This window comes from Diceros bicornis, chromosome 34 (assembly GCF_020826845.1).
Source record: "Diceros bicornis minor isolate mBicDic1 chromosome 34, mDicBic1.mat.cur, whole genome shotgun sequence".
NCBI lineage: Eukaryota > Metazoa > Chordata > Mammalia > Perissodactyla > Rhinocerotidae > Diceros > Diceros bicornis.
The window spans coordinates 24,610,950-24,627,517 of NC_080773.1; the positions used below are offsets into that span (position 1 = coordinate 24,610,950).

The 16,568-nt window shown below is 58.2% G+C and overlaps 3 protein-coding genes across 10 annotated transcripts in view; 2 read left to right on the plus strand and 1 right to left on the minus strand.

Annotated features, from left to right (window-relative positions):
- On the plus strand, positions 1 to 4,111 carry LIN7B (lin-7 homolog B, crumbs cell polarity complex component). 3 transcript variants are annotated; one of them, XM_058529843.1, is made up of 6 exons: positions 1 to 56; positions 483 to 601; positions 894 to 965; positions 1,954 to 2,163; positions 3,497 to 3,660; positions 4,008 to 4,111. In XM_058529843.1, the coding sequence occupies exons 1-6, from the start codon at positions 20 to 22 to the stop codon at positions 4,027 to 4,029; spliced, it is 624 nt and encodes a 207-aa protein (XP_058385826.1). In that variant the 5' UTR covers positions 1 to 19; the 3' UTR covers positions 4,030 to 4,111. The 3 variants fall into 3 exon arrangements, with proteins under 3 accessions (XP_058385826.1, XP_058385828.1, XP_058385827.1); XM_058529845.1 differs by lacking the exon at positions 4,008 to 4,111 and adding an exon at positions 2,820 to 2,894 and having other exon boundaries at positions 3,497 to 3,560; XM_058529844.1 differs by lacking the exon at positions 4,008 to 4,111 and having other exon boundaries at positions 2,820 to 3,584.
- On the minus strand, positions 3,670 to 4,754 carry C34H19orf73 (chromosome 34 C19orf73 homolog). The gene is given in 3 exon segments (XM_058529849.1): positions 3,670 to 4,379; positions 4,382 to 4,561; positions 4,563 to 4,754. Coding segments are annotated over 3 exon segments (405 nt in total). The 5' UTR covers positions 4,668 to 4,754; the 3' UTR covers positions 3,670 to 4,259.
- PPFIA3 (PTPRF interacting protein alpha 3) overlaps positions 4,573 to 16,568 on the plus strand; it is a 22,998-nt gene continuing 11,002 nt past the window's right edge. For 2 of the 6 annotated variants that reach the window (XM_058529779.1, XM_058529777.1), the window contains exons 1-14: positions 8,877 to 9,822; positions 10,072 to 10,173; positions 10,471 to 10,635; positions 10,998 to 11,072; positions 11,554 to 11,628; positions 11,948 to 12,169; positions 13,111 to 13,257; positions 13,348 to 13,482; positions 13,880 to 13,963; positions 14,112 to 14,243; positions 14,720 to 14,782; positions 14,934 to 15,013; positions 15,305 to 15,449; positions 16,012 to 16,199. In XM_058529779.1, the coding sequence (XP_058385762.1) occupies positions 9,583 to 9,822; positions 10,072 to 10,173; positions 10,471 to 10,635; positions 10,998 to 11,072; positions 11,554 to 11,628; positions 11,948 to 12,169; positions 13,111 to 13,257; positions 13,348 to 13,482; positions 13,880 to 13,963; positions 14,112 to 14,243; positions 14,720 to 14,782; positions 14,934 to 15,013; positions 15,305 to 15,449; positions 16,012 to 16,199 (1,853 nt within the window). In that variant the 5' untranslated portion in view covers positions 8,877 to 9,582. Of the gene's footprint in view, positions 4,778 to 8,876; positions 9,823 to 10,071; positions 10,174 to 10,470; positions 10,636 to 10,997; positions 11,073 to 11,553; positions 11,629 to 11,947; positions 12,170 to 13,110; positions 13,258 to 13,347; positions 13,483 to 13,879; positions 13,964 to 14,111; positions 14,244 to 14,719; positions 14,783 to 14,933; positions 15,014 to 15,304; positions 15,450 to 16,011; positions 16,200 to 16,568 lie in introns of those variants that run through there. The other 4 variants (XM_058529776.1, XM_058529775.1, XM_058529774.1 and 1 more) reach the window with 4 other exon arrangements.

The window sequence follows — 16,568 nt, forward strand, 5'->3', positions numbered from 1 at the left end:
CGGCAGCGGCGGCGGCGACATGGCTGCGCTGGTGGAGCCGCTGGGGCTGGAGCGGGGTAAGCTCGCCAGGGGGCCCTGCCCACTCGCCCGCAGCCTTCGTCCCGGACCCCGCTCCCCTCCCCTCCCCCGGCAAGGCCCGGGCAGGTGGGCGGGCGGACCAGGCGGGGGTGGGCGGGGCGGGCGCCGGGAGTCGGGAGATCTAGGGTTGTGGGAGGGTCCGTGGGCGAGCGGGCCAGGGAGGGGGCGTCCGCTGCACACCCCTGCCTGTGTGTGTATGGGGATCCTGGGGACGCAGGGCGCCCAGCTGGTCGTAGTCTTTCCCTTGCCACCGGCGACCCTGCGGGTGTCCGACTGGGACTCGGCTGTCCTTCCCGGGGTCTGTCTGCGCTCGCCCCTACTTGGTCTCCGACCGCATCTCTCCGTGCCTCTGCGTCTTCGCGTCTCTGACTCTGTCGCGCCCCGCCCCCGCCCCCGCCCCGCAGACGTGTCCCGGGCGGTGGAGCTGCTTGAGCGGCTCCAGCGCAGCGGGGAGCTGCCTCCGCAGAAGCTGCAGGCCCTCCAGCGCGTCCTGCAGAGCCGCTTCTGCTCTGCCATCCGGGAGGTGAGAGCTGCGCGGCACCGGGGCACGAGCGGGCGGCCGCCGTCCTCCTCCTGGTCGCCCCAAGCTCGGGGACTACGCCTCCCAGCAGCGCCTGGGGCGGTCCGCCCTGGGGTGCCCGCGCTTCGGCACCGGGGCTCTCTGGGAGTTGTAGTTTCCTCGGGCTCCGTGCTGCGGGGGCGTGGTGGATCCTTGGGTGGGAGGGTCTGGGGGCCTGGACTCCTCTCTCTAAGGGGGCGGGGGGGCGGGGGGCTGTGTGGCTGGCGGCTCCCTGATGCTGCTGCGCCCTCACCAGGTATATGAGCAGCTCTATGACACGCTGGACATTACCGGCAGCGCTGAGATCCGGGCCCACGCCACAGCAAAGGTAGACGCCTCCCACTTTCCATCGCTCATGGTATCCACTGGACTGCATGGTCTATCTAGCTCAGGATCTTCTTAATGTCAGTTATTCCTGTTTCCTTCCTCTTTCACGATTTTTGCCAAATCTGTGTACCACCCTTACTATTACTTATTTATAATTTATTTTAAATAATCTCATATTTTTAACTTAAACAAATGTTATGTAAAGGCATCTTTAGCAACTACAAACAGAAATTAGTACTGCATGCCTGATTAGAAGATAACCTTAAACATCTATACAATGAAATAGCGTTAAACACTGAAATCTTTTTATTTCATTTTATTTATTTATTTATTTATTTATTTATTTATTTATTTATTGTGAGGAAGATCAGCCCTGATCTAATAACATCCATGTCAATCCTTCTCTTTTGCTGAGGAAGACCGGCCCTGAGCTCACATCTATTGCCAATCCTCCTCCTTTTTTGTTTTTCCTCTTTTTCTCCCCAAAGCCCCAGTAGGTAGTTGTATGTCGTAGTTGCACATCCTGCTAGTTGCTGTATGTGGGATGCGGCCTCAGCGTGTCCAGACAAGTGGTGCGTCGGTGGGCGCCTGGGATCTGAACCCTGGGCCGCCAGTAGTGGAGCACGCACACCCAACAAACAATGAAATCTTATTGAACTAAAGTTAGATGCTATTTCTTGCTGCTTCCTGGAGGCTCTTAGCTCCTTCCAGGCCTTGTTTTTCTGTGTTAAAAAGCGAGACTGGCAAGTGTCGAGTATTCAAGACTCCCAACAAATGGCGACTTTCTCTTTGACACGTCTGAAGCATGCACAGTGAACTAAAAGGGGCAGACGGTCATTACAGAGTGAGCATGTGGGGAGCTGGGGCAGGGGCCCCGTGCTTGGGGAAAGTGATCTGGCCTCAGTTGTTCTCTCTGGCCCAGATCCTCCACCCCAGTCTGCTCGCCTGCCATGGAGGGGCCCTCACCTCCGATGCTTTCTCTCTCCCAGGCCACGGTGGCCGCCTTCACAGCCAGTGAGGGCCATGCACATCCCAGGGTGGTGGAGCTGCCCAAGACAGATGAGGGCCTGGGCTTCAACATTATGGGGGGCAAGGAGCAGAACTCGCCCATCTACATCTCCCGTGTCATCCCTGGAGGCGTGGCTGACCGCCACGGAGGCCTCAAGCGTGGGGACCAGCTGCTGTCGGTGAATGGTGTGGTGAGTCGGGGGGCTGAGGTCCAGCTGGGGTCACAGTCTGTCCAAGGTCGCATAGTCCCTGTTTTTGACATTCCTTCAGCACACACTGAACACTGCCTCTATGTCCAGCCTTGTGCTGGACACTGCTGCAGACCCTGAGAGAAGTTGGCCTCAGCTCCTACATTTCAAGGACTCCCTCTCTGATGAGAGAGACAAACTTTGACTGAAATAGTCCTAATCCAGGGAGATAATAATGAGGAAGCAGAAAGCATTGTGAGAGCCCAGATGTGGCACCAGACCAGTGTAGATAAGGGAAGTTTTTGTAGAGGAAGGAACATTTTTTGTGTGTGTGTGTGAGGAAGATCAGCCCTGAGCTAACATCCATGCCAATCCTCCTCTTTTTTTTTTTTTGCTGAAGAAGACTGGTCCTGGGCTAACATCGTGCCCATCTTCCTCCACTTTATATGGGACGCCACCACGGCATGGCCTGACAAGCAGTGCATTGGTGCGTGCCCGGGATCCAAACCGAGCCTCCAGCAGCAGAGCACGTGCACTTAACCGCTATGCCACGGGGCCGGCCCCAAGGAAGGAACATTTGAGTTGGGTTTTGAAGAATGAGTAGGAGTTCTCCAAGAAAATAAAGTGGAGAAGGGTTTTTCTAGCTGAGGGTTTTGTAGGTAGAGGCTGTGACTCTGCATTCCTCTGAGCTGAAGAGAAAGGGCTTGATTCTGATGGAGGTCTGAGGCATGCAGGTAATTAAAATCACTGTGGTTAGAGTAGATGGAGGCATAACTGGGTGGGTGGTTGGGGCCAGCCATGCAGGGCCTAAGTGCCAGCCTGAGAAGCTGGGACTTTGTCTCAAGCGTTCTGGGGAGCCATGGGAAGGCTGTGACTAGGGGAGGGATAGGCTCAGCTTAGAAGTGTAGAAAGACCTCTTTGGGACACCATGGGGGATGGACTGGAGGCCAGGCCAGGAAGGAGGCTGCAGTGAGAATCCACTGTGGAGAGGATGAGGCCTGAGCTGGGAGCAGGGTGGTGGGGACAAAGAAGGAGGAGTCAGGGCAGGAGGGATGGGGCTGTGGATTAGTGGGCTGTGTGTGGGGGTGGAGGGGACAAAAATGGGCCTAGTCACAAAAGTGACTGAGGGCATAGGGGGCTTGTCCCTGACATGGAGAACCTGGAAGGTTTTGGGGAAGGACACTGAGCCAAGAGTTAATGACTCTCTCATGAGGACATCAGGCCGTGCCATCTCAAGGTTGGTACCCAGGTCACCAACAGATGGTCCCATTTCCGGGGTCGGGGCTGGGTGAGGGTGGTGGGCCCCAGGCCCAGCTGTCTGTGTACCACCCTGCAGAGCGTGGAGGGGGAGCAACATGAGAAGGCAGTGGAGCTGCTGAAGGCAGCCCAGGGCTCAGTGAAGCTGGTGGTGCGTTACACACCCCGTGTGCTGGAGGAGATGGAGGCCCGTTTCGAGAAGATGCGCTCTGCCCGCCGGCGCCAGCAGCACCAGAGCTACTCGTGAGCCCTTTGCCACCACACCCCTGGGGTCTCCACCGCCTCCCTTATCTCCAGACTCCCAAACCCGGCCAGTGATTTCTGGGACCTTGATTGCCAGCCCTGGCTCCTCTCCCCTGGGATTCTGACCCTTGACCTCTGACCCATGTTCTTACCCCAAGCTGTTCTGGCTAAATCCCTTGGGGACTCCTAGCTCACTCCTATCCCAAGATCTGGAGCCTCCTCTCTCTGGAATCCCTCCACCCACTTCCCTGGGCCCTTGGCTCTGGAACCCCAGACCTGGCTCTGTCCCATACCTCCCCAGGCCCCCTCCCCTGAGCCTGGCTCCCATCTCTTCACCCTTCTTGCAGGTCGTTGGAGTCTCGAGGCTGAAACCGTACATCTGGACCCTCATCCCCTCCCCTGTACAGTATTTATTGTCACCCGCTCCTTATTTAAAGATCTTTGACCCTCATTGAGCGTCTGTGTGTCTGTCCTGCATCCTGGGTTAAGAGTGTCTTGAGATGTAGGGGAGGGAGAGAAGCTGAAGAAGCCCTTTTCAGAGTCTGGGAGCAGAGTTAGAGACTTCTCCCCAGGTCTGAAGACAGAGGCTGGCTGGCTTCCTAGGGACAAGTCCAAGGGCAGAGACTGGAACCCAGTCTGGGTCTGCGTGCAGGGTCAGAACTGAAGACAACGCGCCCTACCCTTAAGAGAGTCAGAGGGCGGAGGCCAAGCCCCTTCCTCCGTAGCTGGTGGGATGGAGGAGTCCTGAAACGCTGCAGGAGCCAGTGGGCGGCCTCTGTGTGGGCGGGGCGGAACGAACCATTAGCCTCGTCCGCCGGGGGAGCCCTGCAGGCTGTACTACCGTCTGCGTGGGAGGCGGAGGCGGGGGTGCCGCGTGCAGTTCCCGAGGCGGGCGCAGGGGGTGCAGAATAAGGTGCACTCGCCGACCCGGCACCCATGCCACCTTCCAACCCGAGCGCTTGTCTCTGGGAGCCGCCCCCGCCTTAAAATCCAGCCTTTCCTCTCATCTCGCCGGTGGCCCAGCCCTCCTGTCCCGTGCAGCGCGAGGGCCAGCGCGCGCCGCCGCCTGGATCCAGGATCGCGACTCACGTTCCACGCCGAGCGCCACTCGCTCCAGGTGACATCATCCCCCTGCCGGGCTCCGCCTCCCGCCCCAGCCGCCGCACGCCGCGCGCCTATTGGCCGTCTCGCCTTGAGCCCCGCCTCCCGCTCTCCGCCCGCGAGACCCCTCCCGGCCAGCGCGGAGGCGGGGTTTAGCCGCCGGCCGGCGCCGACGCCGCTTCCCATTGGCCACTCAAGACCGTCTGTCAGCCTCCTGTTAAAGGGGCCACGACCGCCCGGGAGCTGTGAGGGGGGAGGGAGGAGGAATTTTTTGGGGGGAAGGTGGGATTTGGGGGGCGCTGGTGGGCACCCCTGGATCTGGCGGCTGCGGCCTTGCGGGGGGAGGCTGAACGGTGACAGGGGCAGGGGCCTATTTTAGGGGGTAGAGGGCTGAGACCGTTGAGGGGAAGGGGGGTCCCCAGCGCCCAAGCCGGAGCAAGAGACGCGGAGCCCGCGCGAGCAGCGGAGACAGTGCTCCGGAGCCTCAGATCCGGGCCCCGGCCGCCGCCAGGGGCCCCGCCCGGTCCCCCCACCCCACCCCACGTCCCTCCTGCAGCCCAGCTCCGCCCGCAGCCGCCGCGGACCAGGTAGGTAAGAACCCCGGCCCGGCCCGCCTGGCAGCGCCCACCCCGGGGACCCCTCGCCGAGCTTCCCCGGCCTCCCCGAGATCCTGGATTCCCTTTTCCATCCCCGGGGACCCCGGAGCCCAGGTTTCCCAGCCCAACCCCAGAGACCCAGGCGTGCCCCTCCTGGCTCTTAGAGTCCCCAACCGAACCCTAGAATCCCAGGCGTACTGCCGCCTTGCGCCTCCTCCAGGGCCCAGGAGCCTGGATTTCAGTGCAGCCCCGGGAACCCCCTCTGGACCTACGTCCTCCTCCTCAGCCTCGTCCCGGGAGCTCCAGACACCCTCCGCGGCTGGGTCAGACTCCCCCCGCGAAGGCCGGCCGTCTCCTGTCGCGTCCGCATAGTCCCCCATTCGCGCACCCCGTCTGCCCATCTCCAGCCCTCCGGCTTGAACAGCCGGCCCCGTCCCTCAGTCCAGCCCGGCTTGGCAGCCGCCCTGGACGCAGGCCCGCTCTGGAGCTGTCCATGGTCAGCGCATTCGGCAGCCTTGCCTCCCCCACCTCCTCCTCCCGCCGCCGGAGAGGGGGCGCCGGCGGCGCGGGGATCCCCCCCGCCGCGCCTTTGACCCGGGGATACCCGGGCCCTCCCCGACCAGAGCGCCTGGGCCTCAGGGTTCCGCTGGCCAGGCTGCCGGCCCCGTCCTCGGCACCCCAGGTTTCTGGGACCCCATCTCTTCCTGAGGAGTCAGGGCTTCTGAATGTTCCTGCCTGGTCCACCTTAGGGACCTCGGCATCCGGGGATCCAGCTCCCACCCAGCTCTGGGAGCCCTGTCAGTGCTCCCTCCGTGGGGCTAAAGGACCCAGCTGGTAGCCCTCACCCCCTCAGGACCTAGGAACAGTTTCCCAGCCTTTGTCCCCTTTAGAGACTCAGTTCAACTAGCCCCTGTGCCCCTCAGACAAATATACTCAGCCTCCTGGCACCCCAGCATCTGCTCCCTTAGGGATTCAGGCGCCATGACTCTCTCCCTGTCTCAGGAGACTCAGAAAGCAATGCTTTGGCTTCTGCCTACCCTCCACCTTGGAGACCTAGATGCCTTGTTCCCAGTCCTGCATCCCTCAGGGACCCAGGAGTTCAGATCCCAGCATCTGTACTGCCCACCAGCCTTTACCGAGGCCATGAGCCCCAGCCCTCCTTCCCAACTCCCTGTCCTTTACTTCCGCAAGGATTCAGAAGTCCAGGTCCCCAGCTCTGACCTCCCCGCCCCCCCCCCCCCGCCGGGTATCTAGCTCCTTAGCTCTTACTCTTAGCAACCCAGGTCCCTACGGCCTTCTGACCCCCCGATCAACTTGACAACTCTGAGGGCCTTGACAAACTCCTGCCTCATTCCCATATCATCTCAGGGCACTGGGCCCCCTGGGACTCTCTTCTCTACTCTCTCCCCTGAGACCCAGCTTCTTGAGATGTTTCCAGCACCCCATTGCCTCCTAAGGCCCATATTGTGATGTCCCATCCTCTGAGTACACTCTCAGGCTGATGAGCCAAACATATATCCCTTCCTCCAGATGTGTTCTGTGGCCTAGGCTCATTAGGTGATCTAGAACCTACACGCTATCTTCTACATTTCTACTTAAACATGTGCCCTTGCAATGCTCCATGTTCTAGATTCCTTCTAAATCCTAGAACACCCCCAGTCAATATCTCTGTTCTGTCTGCACCCAAGGCATGTCCTAAATTCTAGGCTAGATGCTAAATTCTAGCCATGTCTTTTCCCAGGTAAATTCAAATATCTAGATAATACTCCCAAGCCAAATTCTGATCCCACCCTCTCCTCAGACATGTTCCAAAGTTTTAGAAACCAGTCCTTGCTTATTCTCTGCTAAAATTTCATTTTAGGTGTCTTCTAGGTTCCAGCCACATCCTTGACTTTGTTCTAGATTCCATTATCTTCCCCAGGGCATTCTAAGTTCTAGAATGTGTATGTTCCAATTATGTGCCCTAGCCTTTCTCCAAATTGTGCTATCAATTCTAGAATGCACTTCCCAATTTTAGGTTCCAACCAATTCTACAGTCTTAAATCTAGAGGATTTCCACCGAAGTGTTCTACATTACATTTTCTTTCCTCACATTATAGGTTCTAGAACCATCCATTCCCACCTTCTCTGTCCATCTTTCCCCTAGTGTGACCTTAATTTAGAACTTGTCCCCTGGTGGATTGTGGGCCTCCTCCTCCATCTGCCACTTCAGCATTCTAATCATGCTCTAGGCTCTTTCCTCTTCTGGAGTTTTCAGCCTAGAAATGTCCTCATTTCCAGAACATCCCCACCCCCTTTGCCAGCTCAGTCCTTATGCCAGTAAATTCTCAATTCCCAGCATGCATCCTTCTGCATCTTTCCCCGGGCACTTCTAAGTTCCAGGCAAACTCCTTACTACTCTCTAGGTTTTTCTTCACCTCCAGGGCATGTTCTGAATTCTAGAGCATTTCTTCTGTATTCTGAGTTCTAGCATTATCTAGACACATGATAAAACCAAGAATATGACCCCTGCTATATTTTGTGTTATACTTTCCTCGCTGGCAGATTCTGAGTTCTAGCTTATGTCTCCTGACAAGGTTTATTAGGTATCGCCTTAGGTACGTTCTTAGATATCATTATGCTCCCCTCTGTGTTTGGGGTTCTGGGGTGACCCAGATACGCCTTAAGTTATTGACTGCACTTGGCTGGTTCAAGGTTCCAGACCTGGGTTCTAGAATACGCCTCTTGACCTGGTTCTATGTGAGGATCTTACCTGAAGCACATTGTAAATGTGGAATTATACGCCTGCATTCTGTACTGTGTCTTCATGCCAGTGGCTTTCTAGATTCTATGCCCAGCCTTGCTGTGTTTTGTTTCCTTCTCAGTGAATTTGAAGTTCTAGAGCAGCCTCCCTCAAGCATCCTGTGTTGCGTCTCCTAAGTAGGTTCTGGGTTTTAGATACCATGTTGGTTTCTGGCCTAAGGCTGGCCTGCCCTCTTGTAAAACATTTTCCTGAATCTGGCCTCTGAGTGTTGGGATTCAGGAGTCTGGATTCCCAGATGCACCTCTTCAAAGACCCAAGGGTACAGCCTCCCAGCCACCTCCTCTCTCTTGTCCCAGACTTTGGACGTAGTCTGCACATTGGGTGGGGCTGAGAATTATCTACTCTCAGAACCGGTTATGCTGCTGCCCGAAGGGAGAGAGGGAAAGGAGGGAACAGAGTGAAAGTCCCTCCTGCTTTCGGCCGGGCCAGCTGGACCCGTCTGACCTGATGTGTGCAGAGGGAGCGGCTCAGGAGACCTCGCTTCATTCTGCCTGCAGTTCGTGCACTAGGACTCCTGGGGCCTGGGGGCCTGGACTCCTGGGTTCTAGGGGAGGAGGGGTCTGAGGCTGGGATTTCTGGGTCTAAGGTTGGAGGTTGAAAGCTCAGACTCTGGTGTCCTGGGGGAGCGGGGGGTCTGGTCTCTGACTCCTGGGATTGGGGAGGAGGGGGCTGGAGGCTCTGACTCCTGTGTCTGGGGGAAGGAAGGGACTCAGGGACCTAGACTCTGTGACCTGAGGGAGGAGAGGGGTGGATCTTGGACTCCTAGGTCATGGGAGATGGCTAGCATGTCCTCCTGCCATGCCTTTTTTTTCCCCCCCAAGTGGAGTGGGTCTTCAGGTTCTTCTGGAGCTGGGGTCCAGAATTCTGGGAAATTGAAGGAGGCAGGAGTTGGGCTGCATAGCAGGTGAGGACCATCCCTGTGACACTATACAGGTAACCTCATACCAGTGACCTAATTCTGTGACCCCAGTCCTGTGGCCTCCTGAAGGCCTGCTTCTCACCTGGGGCTCAGTTTTCTCATGCAGTGGGTTGAGGGGCATTCTCAGCAAGGCCAGAATAGGGAGAGACTGATTTTTCCACATTTACTCAGGCAGTGCGTGGGTCACCCGGCTTCGGTTTCTCTGACTAGGCTGGGCCTAGATTTGCTTCCAGTGCCTGGTGGAGTCTGACCTCGGTTTCCCCAAATGCTCTCACCTGGGTAGCCAGGCCTGGTTTCCTGAGAGCAATGGGTTTCAGTATATCCTGCGCCATGATCAGAGTGGACGGGCCTCAGTTTCTTCTGTGCAATGCCTGGGTTGCCCCGCCGTAGTTTCCGCTATGTAGTGTCTGAGTGGCGGTGCCTCAGCTTCTCTGCCTGTGTCTTGAAGAGGCTGGTCTCTGTTCCCTATCCCCTCCCCGCACCCGCAGGCCAGCACCGCCGCCATGATGTGCGAGGTGATGCCCACCATCAGCGAGGATGGCCGGCGGGGCTCGGCGCTGGGCCCGGACGAGGCAGGCGGCGAGCTGGAGCGCCTCATGGTCACCATGCTCACGGAGCGCGAGCGCCTGCTCGAGACTCTGCGCGAGGCGCAGGACGGGCTGGCTACGGCGCAGCTGCGGCTGCGCGAGCTGGGCCACGAGAAGGACTCGCTGCAGCGCCAGCTTAGCATCGCACTGCCCCAGGTCTGGGCGGGGCCGGGGCGGGGCTTGCGGGAGGCGGGGCCTCGACCTGGGAAGGCGCGGAGTGGGCGGTCCGGAAGGGGCGGGACTTGGCACTTGGAAGGGCGGAGTCGGGGATGGAGTTGGCTGCCGGTGATGGGCGGGGCCTGAGCGGCTAGAAGGGGCGGGGCCTTCAAACTCCCAGGCCTATGGAATAAGGGAGATGGGGAAAGGATTGATCTGATTGTTCCGATACTGCCCACATCTGGACAGGAGTTTGCGGCTCTGACGAAGGAGCTGAACTTATGTCGGGAGCAGCTGCTGGAGAGGGAGGAAGAGATTGCAGAACTGAAGGCGGAGCGGAACAACACGCGGGTGAGGGGTGTTGGGGGCGGGGCCTAAGTGGGGTGGGCGGGACCTCGAGGTGCTGCAACCTGACCCATCTTATTTCCCCATCTCGCCCTCCTGTCTTCTCCTCCCTGCTCCTACTACCTGGCCGGTCTCCTCTGGTCCCCTCCTTCCTTCATGTCCCCTCCCCTAACTCCGTAAGCTTTCTCTTTCCTGTACCACTCATTCCTTGGCCCTGTCCCTACCTGTCTGAACCACCCTCTTCCTCAACGCTGCCTCTCTTCCCTTGCCTCTCTTCCTTGGACCGGTGCCCTATCTGTGCAGCTTCTCCTGGAACACCTGGAGTGCCTGGTGTCCAGGCACGAGAGATCACTGCGCATGACCGTGGTGAAGCGCCAGGCCCAGTCCCCGGGCGGGGTCTCTTCCGAGGTGGAGGTGCTCAAGGCTCTAAAATCCCTTTTCGAGCACCACAAGGCCCTGGATGAGAAGGTATGAGAATCGGAGGAGCCCAGATGCAGAATGGAAACCCGTGGATGGCTGGGGCTGAACTGAATGGGAGAGATTCCGGCTGTGATTGGTTGGGGATGTCCTAAGTGGGAAGAACGTTGGCTCTGATTGGGACAGACGACGCCGGCTGGGACCTGACTGGTTGATAATAGAAAAATGAACTAGGGTGGGGGCCACTAGGGGGTGCGGCTACCTCGGTAGCTGGCTGGGGCTGCACACCCATTATAGATAGAGGAATCTTAATGTTGCCCTATCAGGCCCGTCCCAGAGGTGTTCTGCGTCACGGTCAAACGTCCCAGACTGGGTTTGATCTCCATCTCACTCCATCCTGTTCCCATCCCCAGGTCCGGGAGCGGCTGCGGATGGCGCTGGAGCGGGTGGCAGTGCTAGAGGAGGAGTTGGAGCTGAGCAATCAGGAGGTGGGGGCGTGGCCAAGAAAGGGAGGGCGGGGCTCAGGAGCTCCCAACGCGGTAGAGTTGATTGGGTGGGTTCCAGAATCTGCTGGGGGCAAGAGTAGCGCAGATGACCAATGGGGTTGGACTATGGAGAGATCTGGTGGGGTTGCTAAGGAGGAACTCATTGTCAGGGCTGGGGGAGCACTGCCCAGTGAGAGTGAGAATAAGGTGAAAACCAGGGGCTGGGGCTGAGGGAAAGAACTGACTACGGAGGAAATGGTTGGATGAGGAAAGTCAGGGCTAAAGAGGACACCGCCGCAAGGAGGCCAAGGTAAGAGTAAGGGTGGACTTCCCTGGTGGGCAGCTAAGGAGAGAGATAATGAGGGCACCGGGTCGAAGGGTAGACTGTGAAGTGGGGGTGGCCCCAGCAGGGCCAGGGCCAGTGGAAAGTAGAGCTAGGGGTTCTGGGAGCCCCTTTGCCCTGATCTCCCTTTCCCGTTCCCAGACTCTGAACCTTCGAGAGCAGCTGTCTAGGCGCCGGTCCGGGCTGGAGGAACCTGGCAAGGATGGGGATGGGCAGGTAAGAGGTGGAAATCCTTCGCTCCCTTGCTCTTCATTGATCCCCATTCTTTTGACCTCCACTCAGCTCCCTGACTTTGTGATGGTCCTTTTAATGTTTGGTATGATCGTTATGGACCCTAGGACATCTGAACCCCTAAGACCCTTACTGGCCTTTGACCTTTGATTCAGGTCACCTAACTAACTTCTGTGACCTCCATGACCCTTACTGATCTGTGATTCCCCTTACCCCCCATTAACTTTCTCCTTGCATTCTCTCTATATCTCTGTGTTCCCTACTCTGAGTCCTGTCCCTTCCTCCCTCACTGTCTCCACTCCAGACCCTTGCCAACGGCCTGGGTCCCAGCGGGGATTCGAACCGGCGCACAGCGGAGCTGGAGGAGGCCCTGGAGCGGCAGCGTGCGGAGGTGTGCCAGCTGCGGGAGCGCCTGGCGGTGTTGTGCCGCCAGATGAGCCAGCTGGAGGAGGAGCTGGGCACCGCCCACCGCGAGCTGGGTAAGGCCGAGGAAGCTAACGCCAAGCTCCAGCGCGACCTCAAGGAGGTGAGGCCGGAGCCCCTGGTGGGCTGCCCTCTGTCCCTCCCCTTCCCCCAACCCTCCCCCATTGCCTAAAGTCACAGAGCTCGTGAATGGTGGAACCTGGATTCAGTCCACAAGCTGTGTGGCTTCTCCTCTCTGGCCTCAGTTTTCTCACCTGTAAAATGGGATTTATGGTCCTTGTGAGACGGTTGGCATGGGGTACATACGTGGTAGGCATCCTGTAACTGGTCGCAGTTATTACGTTATCATTGAGAAATTCTCTGGCACCTCTAAATTGAATTCCTTGGTCTGCATTTCATCTCTTCCTGGCTTGAGCCCCTTGATCCTAACTCCCATACCTTAGGGACTGCTGGGAAATGTAGGGCCTGGACTCTTGAAGGCAGTGGATAAGAAAGAAGAGTGAGCACGTGACTATTCATCATCCACTAGGGCCTTCACCTCGGATTTTAAGCCTGGATGGCCCTGGGGCCTGTTGGGAAGTGTAGTCCCCCTTATGCGGGCTCCCAGGTGAGAGTCCGTCTCCCATGAGACCCTGGAAGGGAACTTCATTTCCCATGAGACCTTCGAGCACTTGCTCTGTGATTCTAAGCCTGGGCTGTGCCAGAAGTTGGTGAAAAATCCAAGACTTGGATTTTTGAGGCAAGTGGGCCAAGAAGAGTGGAGACTTCCCATCCCAAGAGCCTTGGGTCATCCATACGAGGAGAGTCTAAGCCAGTACTGACCTAGAAGCTCACAGGAAGTGTGGTACCACCGTTTAACTCTGGGACCCAGTGTTGGCTATTCCTGGGAGCTCTCTGAAGGTGTGGTGCCACCATTCTGATGCTCGGACGGCCGGGGACTTTATTTCCCTGATACCCTGGGGTGCCTGACCTGGGATTCTAAGCCTAGGTTACCCCAGGGCCTCTGGGAGCTGTAGTCCACACGGCCCTTTGCTACCTCTGCAGGCCTTGGCACAGCGGGAAGATATGGAGGAGCGGATCACGACCCTGGAGAAGCGCTACCTGAGTGCCCAGCGCGAGGCCACGTCTCTGCACGACGCCAATGACAAGCTGGAGAACGAGTTGGCCAGCAAGGAGTCGCTGTACCGGCAGGTGGGGGCGTGCCCAGGGAGCAGCGAAGGGGGCGAGGCCGTGGCCCGAGTGACCTAGCTCCTCCCCTCCTCCATCTCTGTCCTCCCCCAGAGTGAAGAGAAGAGCCGTCAGCTGGCCGAGTGGCTGGACGACGCCAAGCAGAAGCTGCAGCAGACTCTGCAGAAAGCAGAGACCTTGCCCGAGATAGAGGCGCAGCTGGCCCAGCGCGTGGCGGCGCTCAATAAGGTGGGGGGAGGTCTGGGGCAGGGCCTTGATTGGGGGGCGCGGAGCCTGGAGGAGGCGCGGCTTGAGTCTGGAGGGGTAATAGTCCTTCAACCTGGATTCTGGGAAAGAGAGCGGGGCCTGGAGTGTGGCAAAGGGATGGGACTCGGAATGGGGGCAGGGCCTGGAGGTTTAGGGGGTCTTCTTTAGTCTGGAATGAAAGGATGGGTGGCCTGGAACATGAACTGAGAAAGGGGCAGGGCCTGTAGACTATATAGACGGGGGCAGGGCCTGAATCACAAGTGCAGGGTCTGGAGTCCTGTGGGGGAGGAGCCTGGCACCCAGCCTCGGAGGAGGCGGAGCTGGAGCCTGACTGGGTCCTAGTGGGACAAAGTCAGATGCCATGGTTTCCATCCACTAGGCTGAGGAACGTCATGGAAATTTTGAGGAGCGGCTTCGGCAGTTGGAGGCCCAGTTGGAGGAGAAGAACCAGGAGCTACAGCGGGTGAGGGGGCGGACTAGAGAGGGCGGGGCCTTGAGGCTTGGGGAGGAGCTTAGATGAGGGGGCGGGGCTGGGGGCGGGAGCTTAGAGCAGGGGCGGAGCTCTGGGCCGGGTGGGCTTGAGCGCCTCTGTCCTGCTCTGTTTCGGGCAGGCCCGGCAGCGGGAGAAGATGAACGATGACCACAATAAGCGGCTTTCCGAGACAGTGGACAAGCTGCTGAGCGAGTCCAACGAACGGTTACAGCTTCACCTCAAGGAGCGCATGGGCGCGCTGGAGGAGAAGGTGCGCCCCAACCTAGGACTCCAATAAGCCGGAATCCTGGACCACCTCTTGCCAGAATCCTGGGGCCCCAAACCTTTCCCCAAGATCCCTTGTCTGAGATCTCCCCAAATCTGGGCATCCCAAATTCGACAGACTTCTCTACTCTATTGCCGAGACCACTCTTTTATCTAAACACCCCAAAAGCTGAATTCTGGGGCACCCATACCCTGAGTTCTTGGTTTTTTCCCCAAGTCTCTAGCCATCCAGCCCAACTCTGCATCCTCTGAGATTACACAGGATGCCGAATATTGGGGATCCCAGGGACTCCCCTCCCCAGATGCATCTTCTACCCCACAACCCCGACTCCCTCCAGCTCACCATTCATGCCCACCTCATTCCCCCTAGGGTCCCCTCAGGCCTCTCTCTGGACACTTAACAGCCCCCAGGGCATGCCCCTTCTAGGCTCCACCCTCTCACTGCACCCCTGTCCCCCACAGAACTCACTGAGTGAGGAGATTGCCAACATGAAGAAGCTTCAGGATGAGTTGCTGCTCAACAAGGTAGGGAGGGGCCTGGAGGGGCCAGCCTGGAGGGTGAGGACCAGGGAAATGGAGCAGGCGTTACTGGGGTTGGAATCAGCCAGGCTGGGAGGGGCTGTTCCTCAGGGGCAGGGCAAATTCTGACCTGACACCTCCAACCACCTCCCTCCAGGAGCAGCTCTTGGCGGAGATGGAACGGATGCAGATGGAGATTGACCAGCTTCGGGGGAGGCCACCATCCACCTACTCCAGGTGACAGTAATCTTCCTGCTCCACCTCTGCCCCTGGAGCCTCCAAGGCCAAGGTCATCCTTTCTGATCCCCAGGTCTCCCCCATTCCCACTTCCTGTCCTCCTAGGACTTCCACAGATCTCTCTTATTTTTAACCCCTAACTTCATGACCCCTGACCCCAAACTCCTTTTCCTGACCTTTGACTTCAGATATCTCTCCCAGTCCCCTGACCCCAGGCCCTTCCCTGTGACCTCTGACCTCTCTTTCCTTTTCCTGACCCCTTGGTCTCTGAATGTCTCTCCATGCCCACAGGTCTCTCCCTGGCAGTGCCCTGGAGCTCCGTTACTCCCAGGCACCCACCTTACCTTCGGGCGCCCACCTGGACCCCTATGGGGCTGGCAGTGGCCGGGCAGGCAAGAGGGGCCGCTGGTCGGGGGTCAAGGATGAGCCCTCCAAGGTCAGCAGCCACTTTTGGGGCCTGGACTGAGCAGGGCTTGGGTGGGCATCAGTGGGAAGAGGAGCCCGATACATGGGGCTCTGAAAGAGGTTGGACTGAGTAGCAGGCTCTCCTGGACCCACGCTGTCTTCTCTTCTCCTACAACGAACTCCATCATCCCTGCTTGCCTGGATGTCTCTCCATGTGGATGTCCTGCTGCCTGGTGAGAACCTTACAGGAATGATGGCGTGGGGAGAGGGGTGGGGGCTGGGGGACAATGGGCAGGGTGTAGAATCCTAGAATGGGTGGGGCCAGGTAAAGAAAGGAAGTGGGCTGGGTGAGGGAAACAATAGAATCAGGGAAGGGGCGGAGTCATGGGTGGTGGGGGTGGTCCAGAAAACGGGTCAAGAGAGAAAGCTGGGCTGGGAAAAGTGGGACTGGGTCAACATGGTGAGGCCAGTCAGTGTCAGGGAGCATGGACAGGGTCATGGAGGGTGGGCAAGGTCAGAAGAGGAGAAGGAAGACCCAGTACTCAACTCAGCCCCTGCCCACCTCGCATCCCTCTGTCCCCACACAGAGACAGGAGTGGGAGCGGTCTGCTCCTGCGGGGTCCATGCCACCCCCATTCCCTGGGGAGCTGGATGGCTCAGACGAGGAGGAAGCAGAGGGAATGTTTGGGGCTGAGCTGCTCTCCCCGAGTGGGCAGGCCGATGTGCAGACACTGGCCATCATGCTTCAGGAGCAGCTGGAGGCCATCAACAAGGAGATCAAGTGAGTGCTGGCCCGGTCCTGCTCCACGCCGCCTGAGCTAACCCTGCCATCCTTCTGGCTCTAGAGACTGATCTATAGGCCTGAGCCCATCTCCTCTCCCACCATCCTCAGGGAATTCTCCCAGCCCAACACTCCCTCCAGCATCCAGGAATCCCCCAGGACATACCCAGAAGTCTCCTATGTTCTAACTCGCTATTTATATCCCCCCAGCCAGTACTCACAATTTCCTAACACACCTAAGACTGCATCCGCAAATACCAAAATTCTCAAAACAACATATCAGAAATCCTCCAGTACACCATGGATTTCACGGCTTCACACAACCGGTATCCATAGTCTCCCAGTACCCTAAGAATCTCAACACAGCAC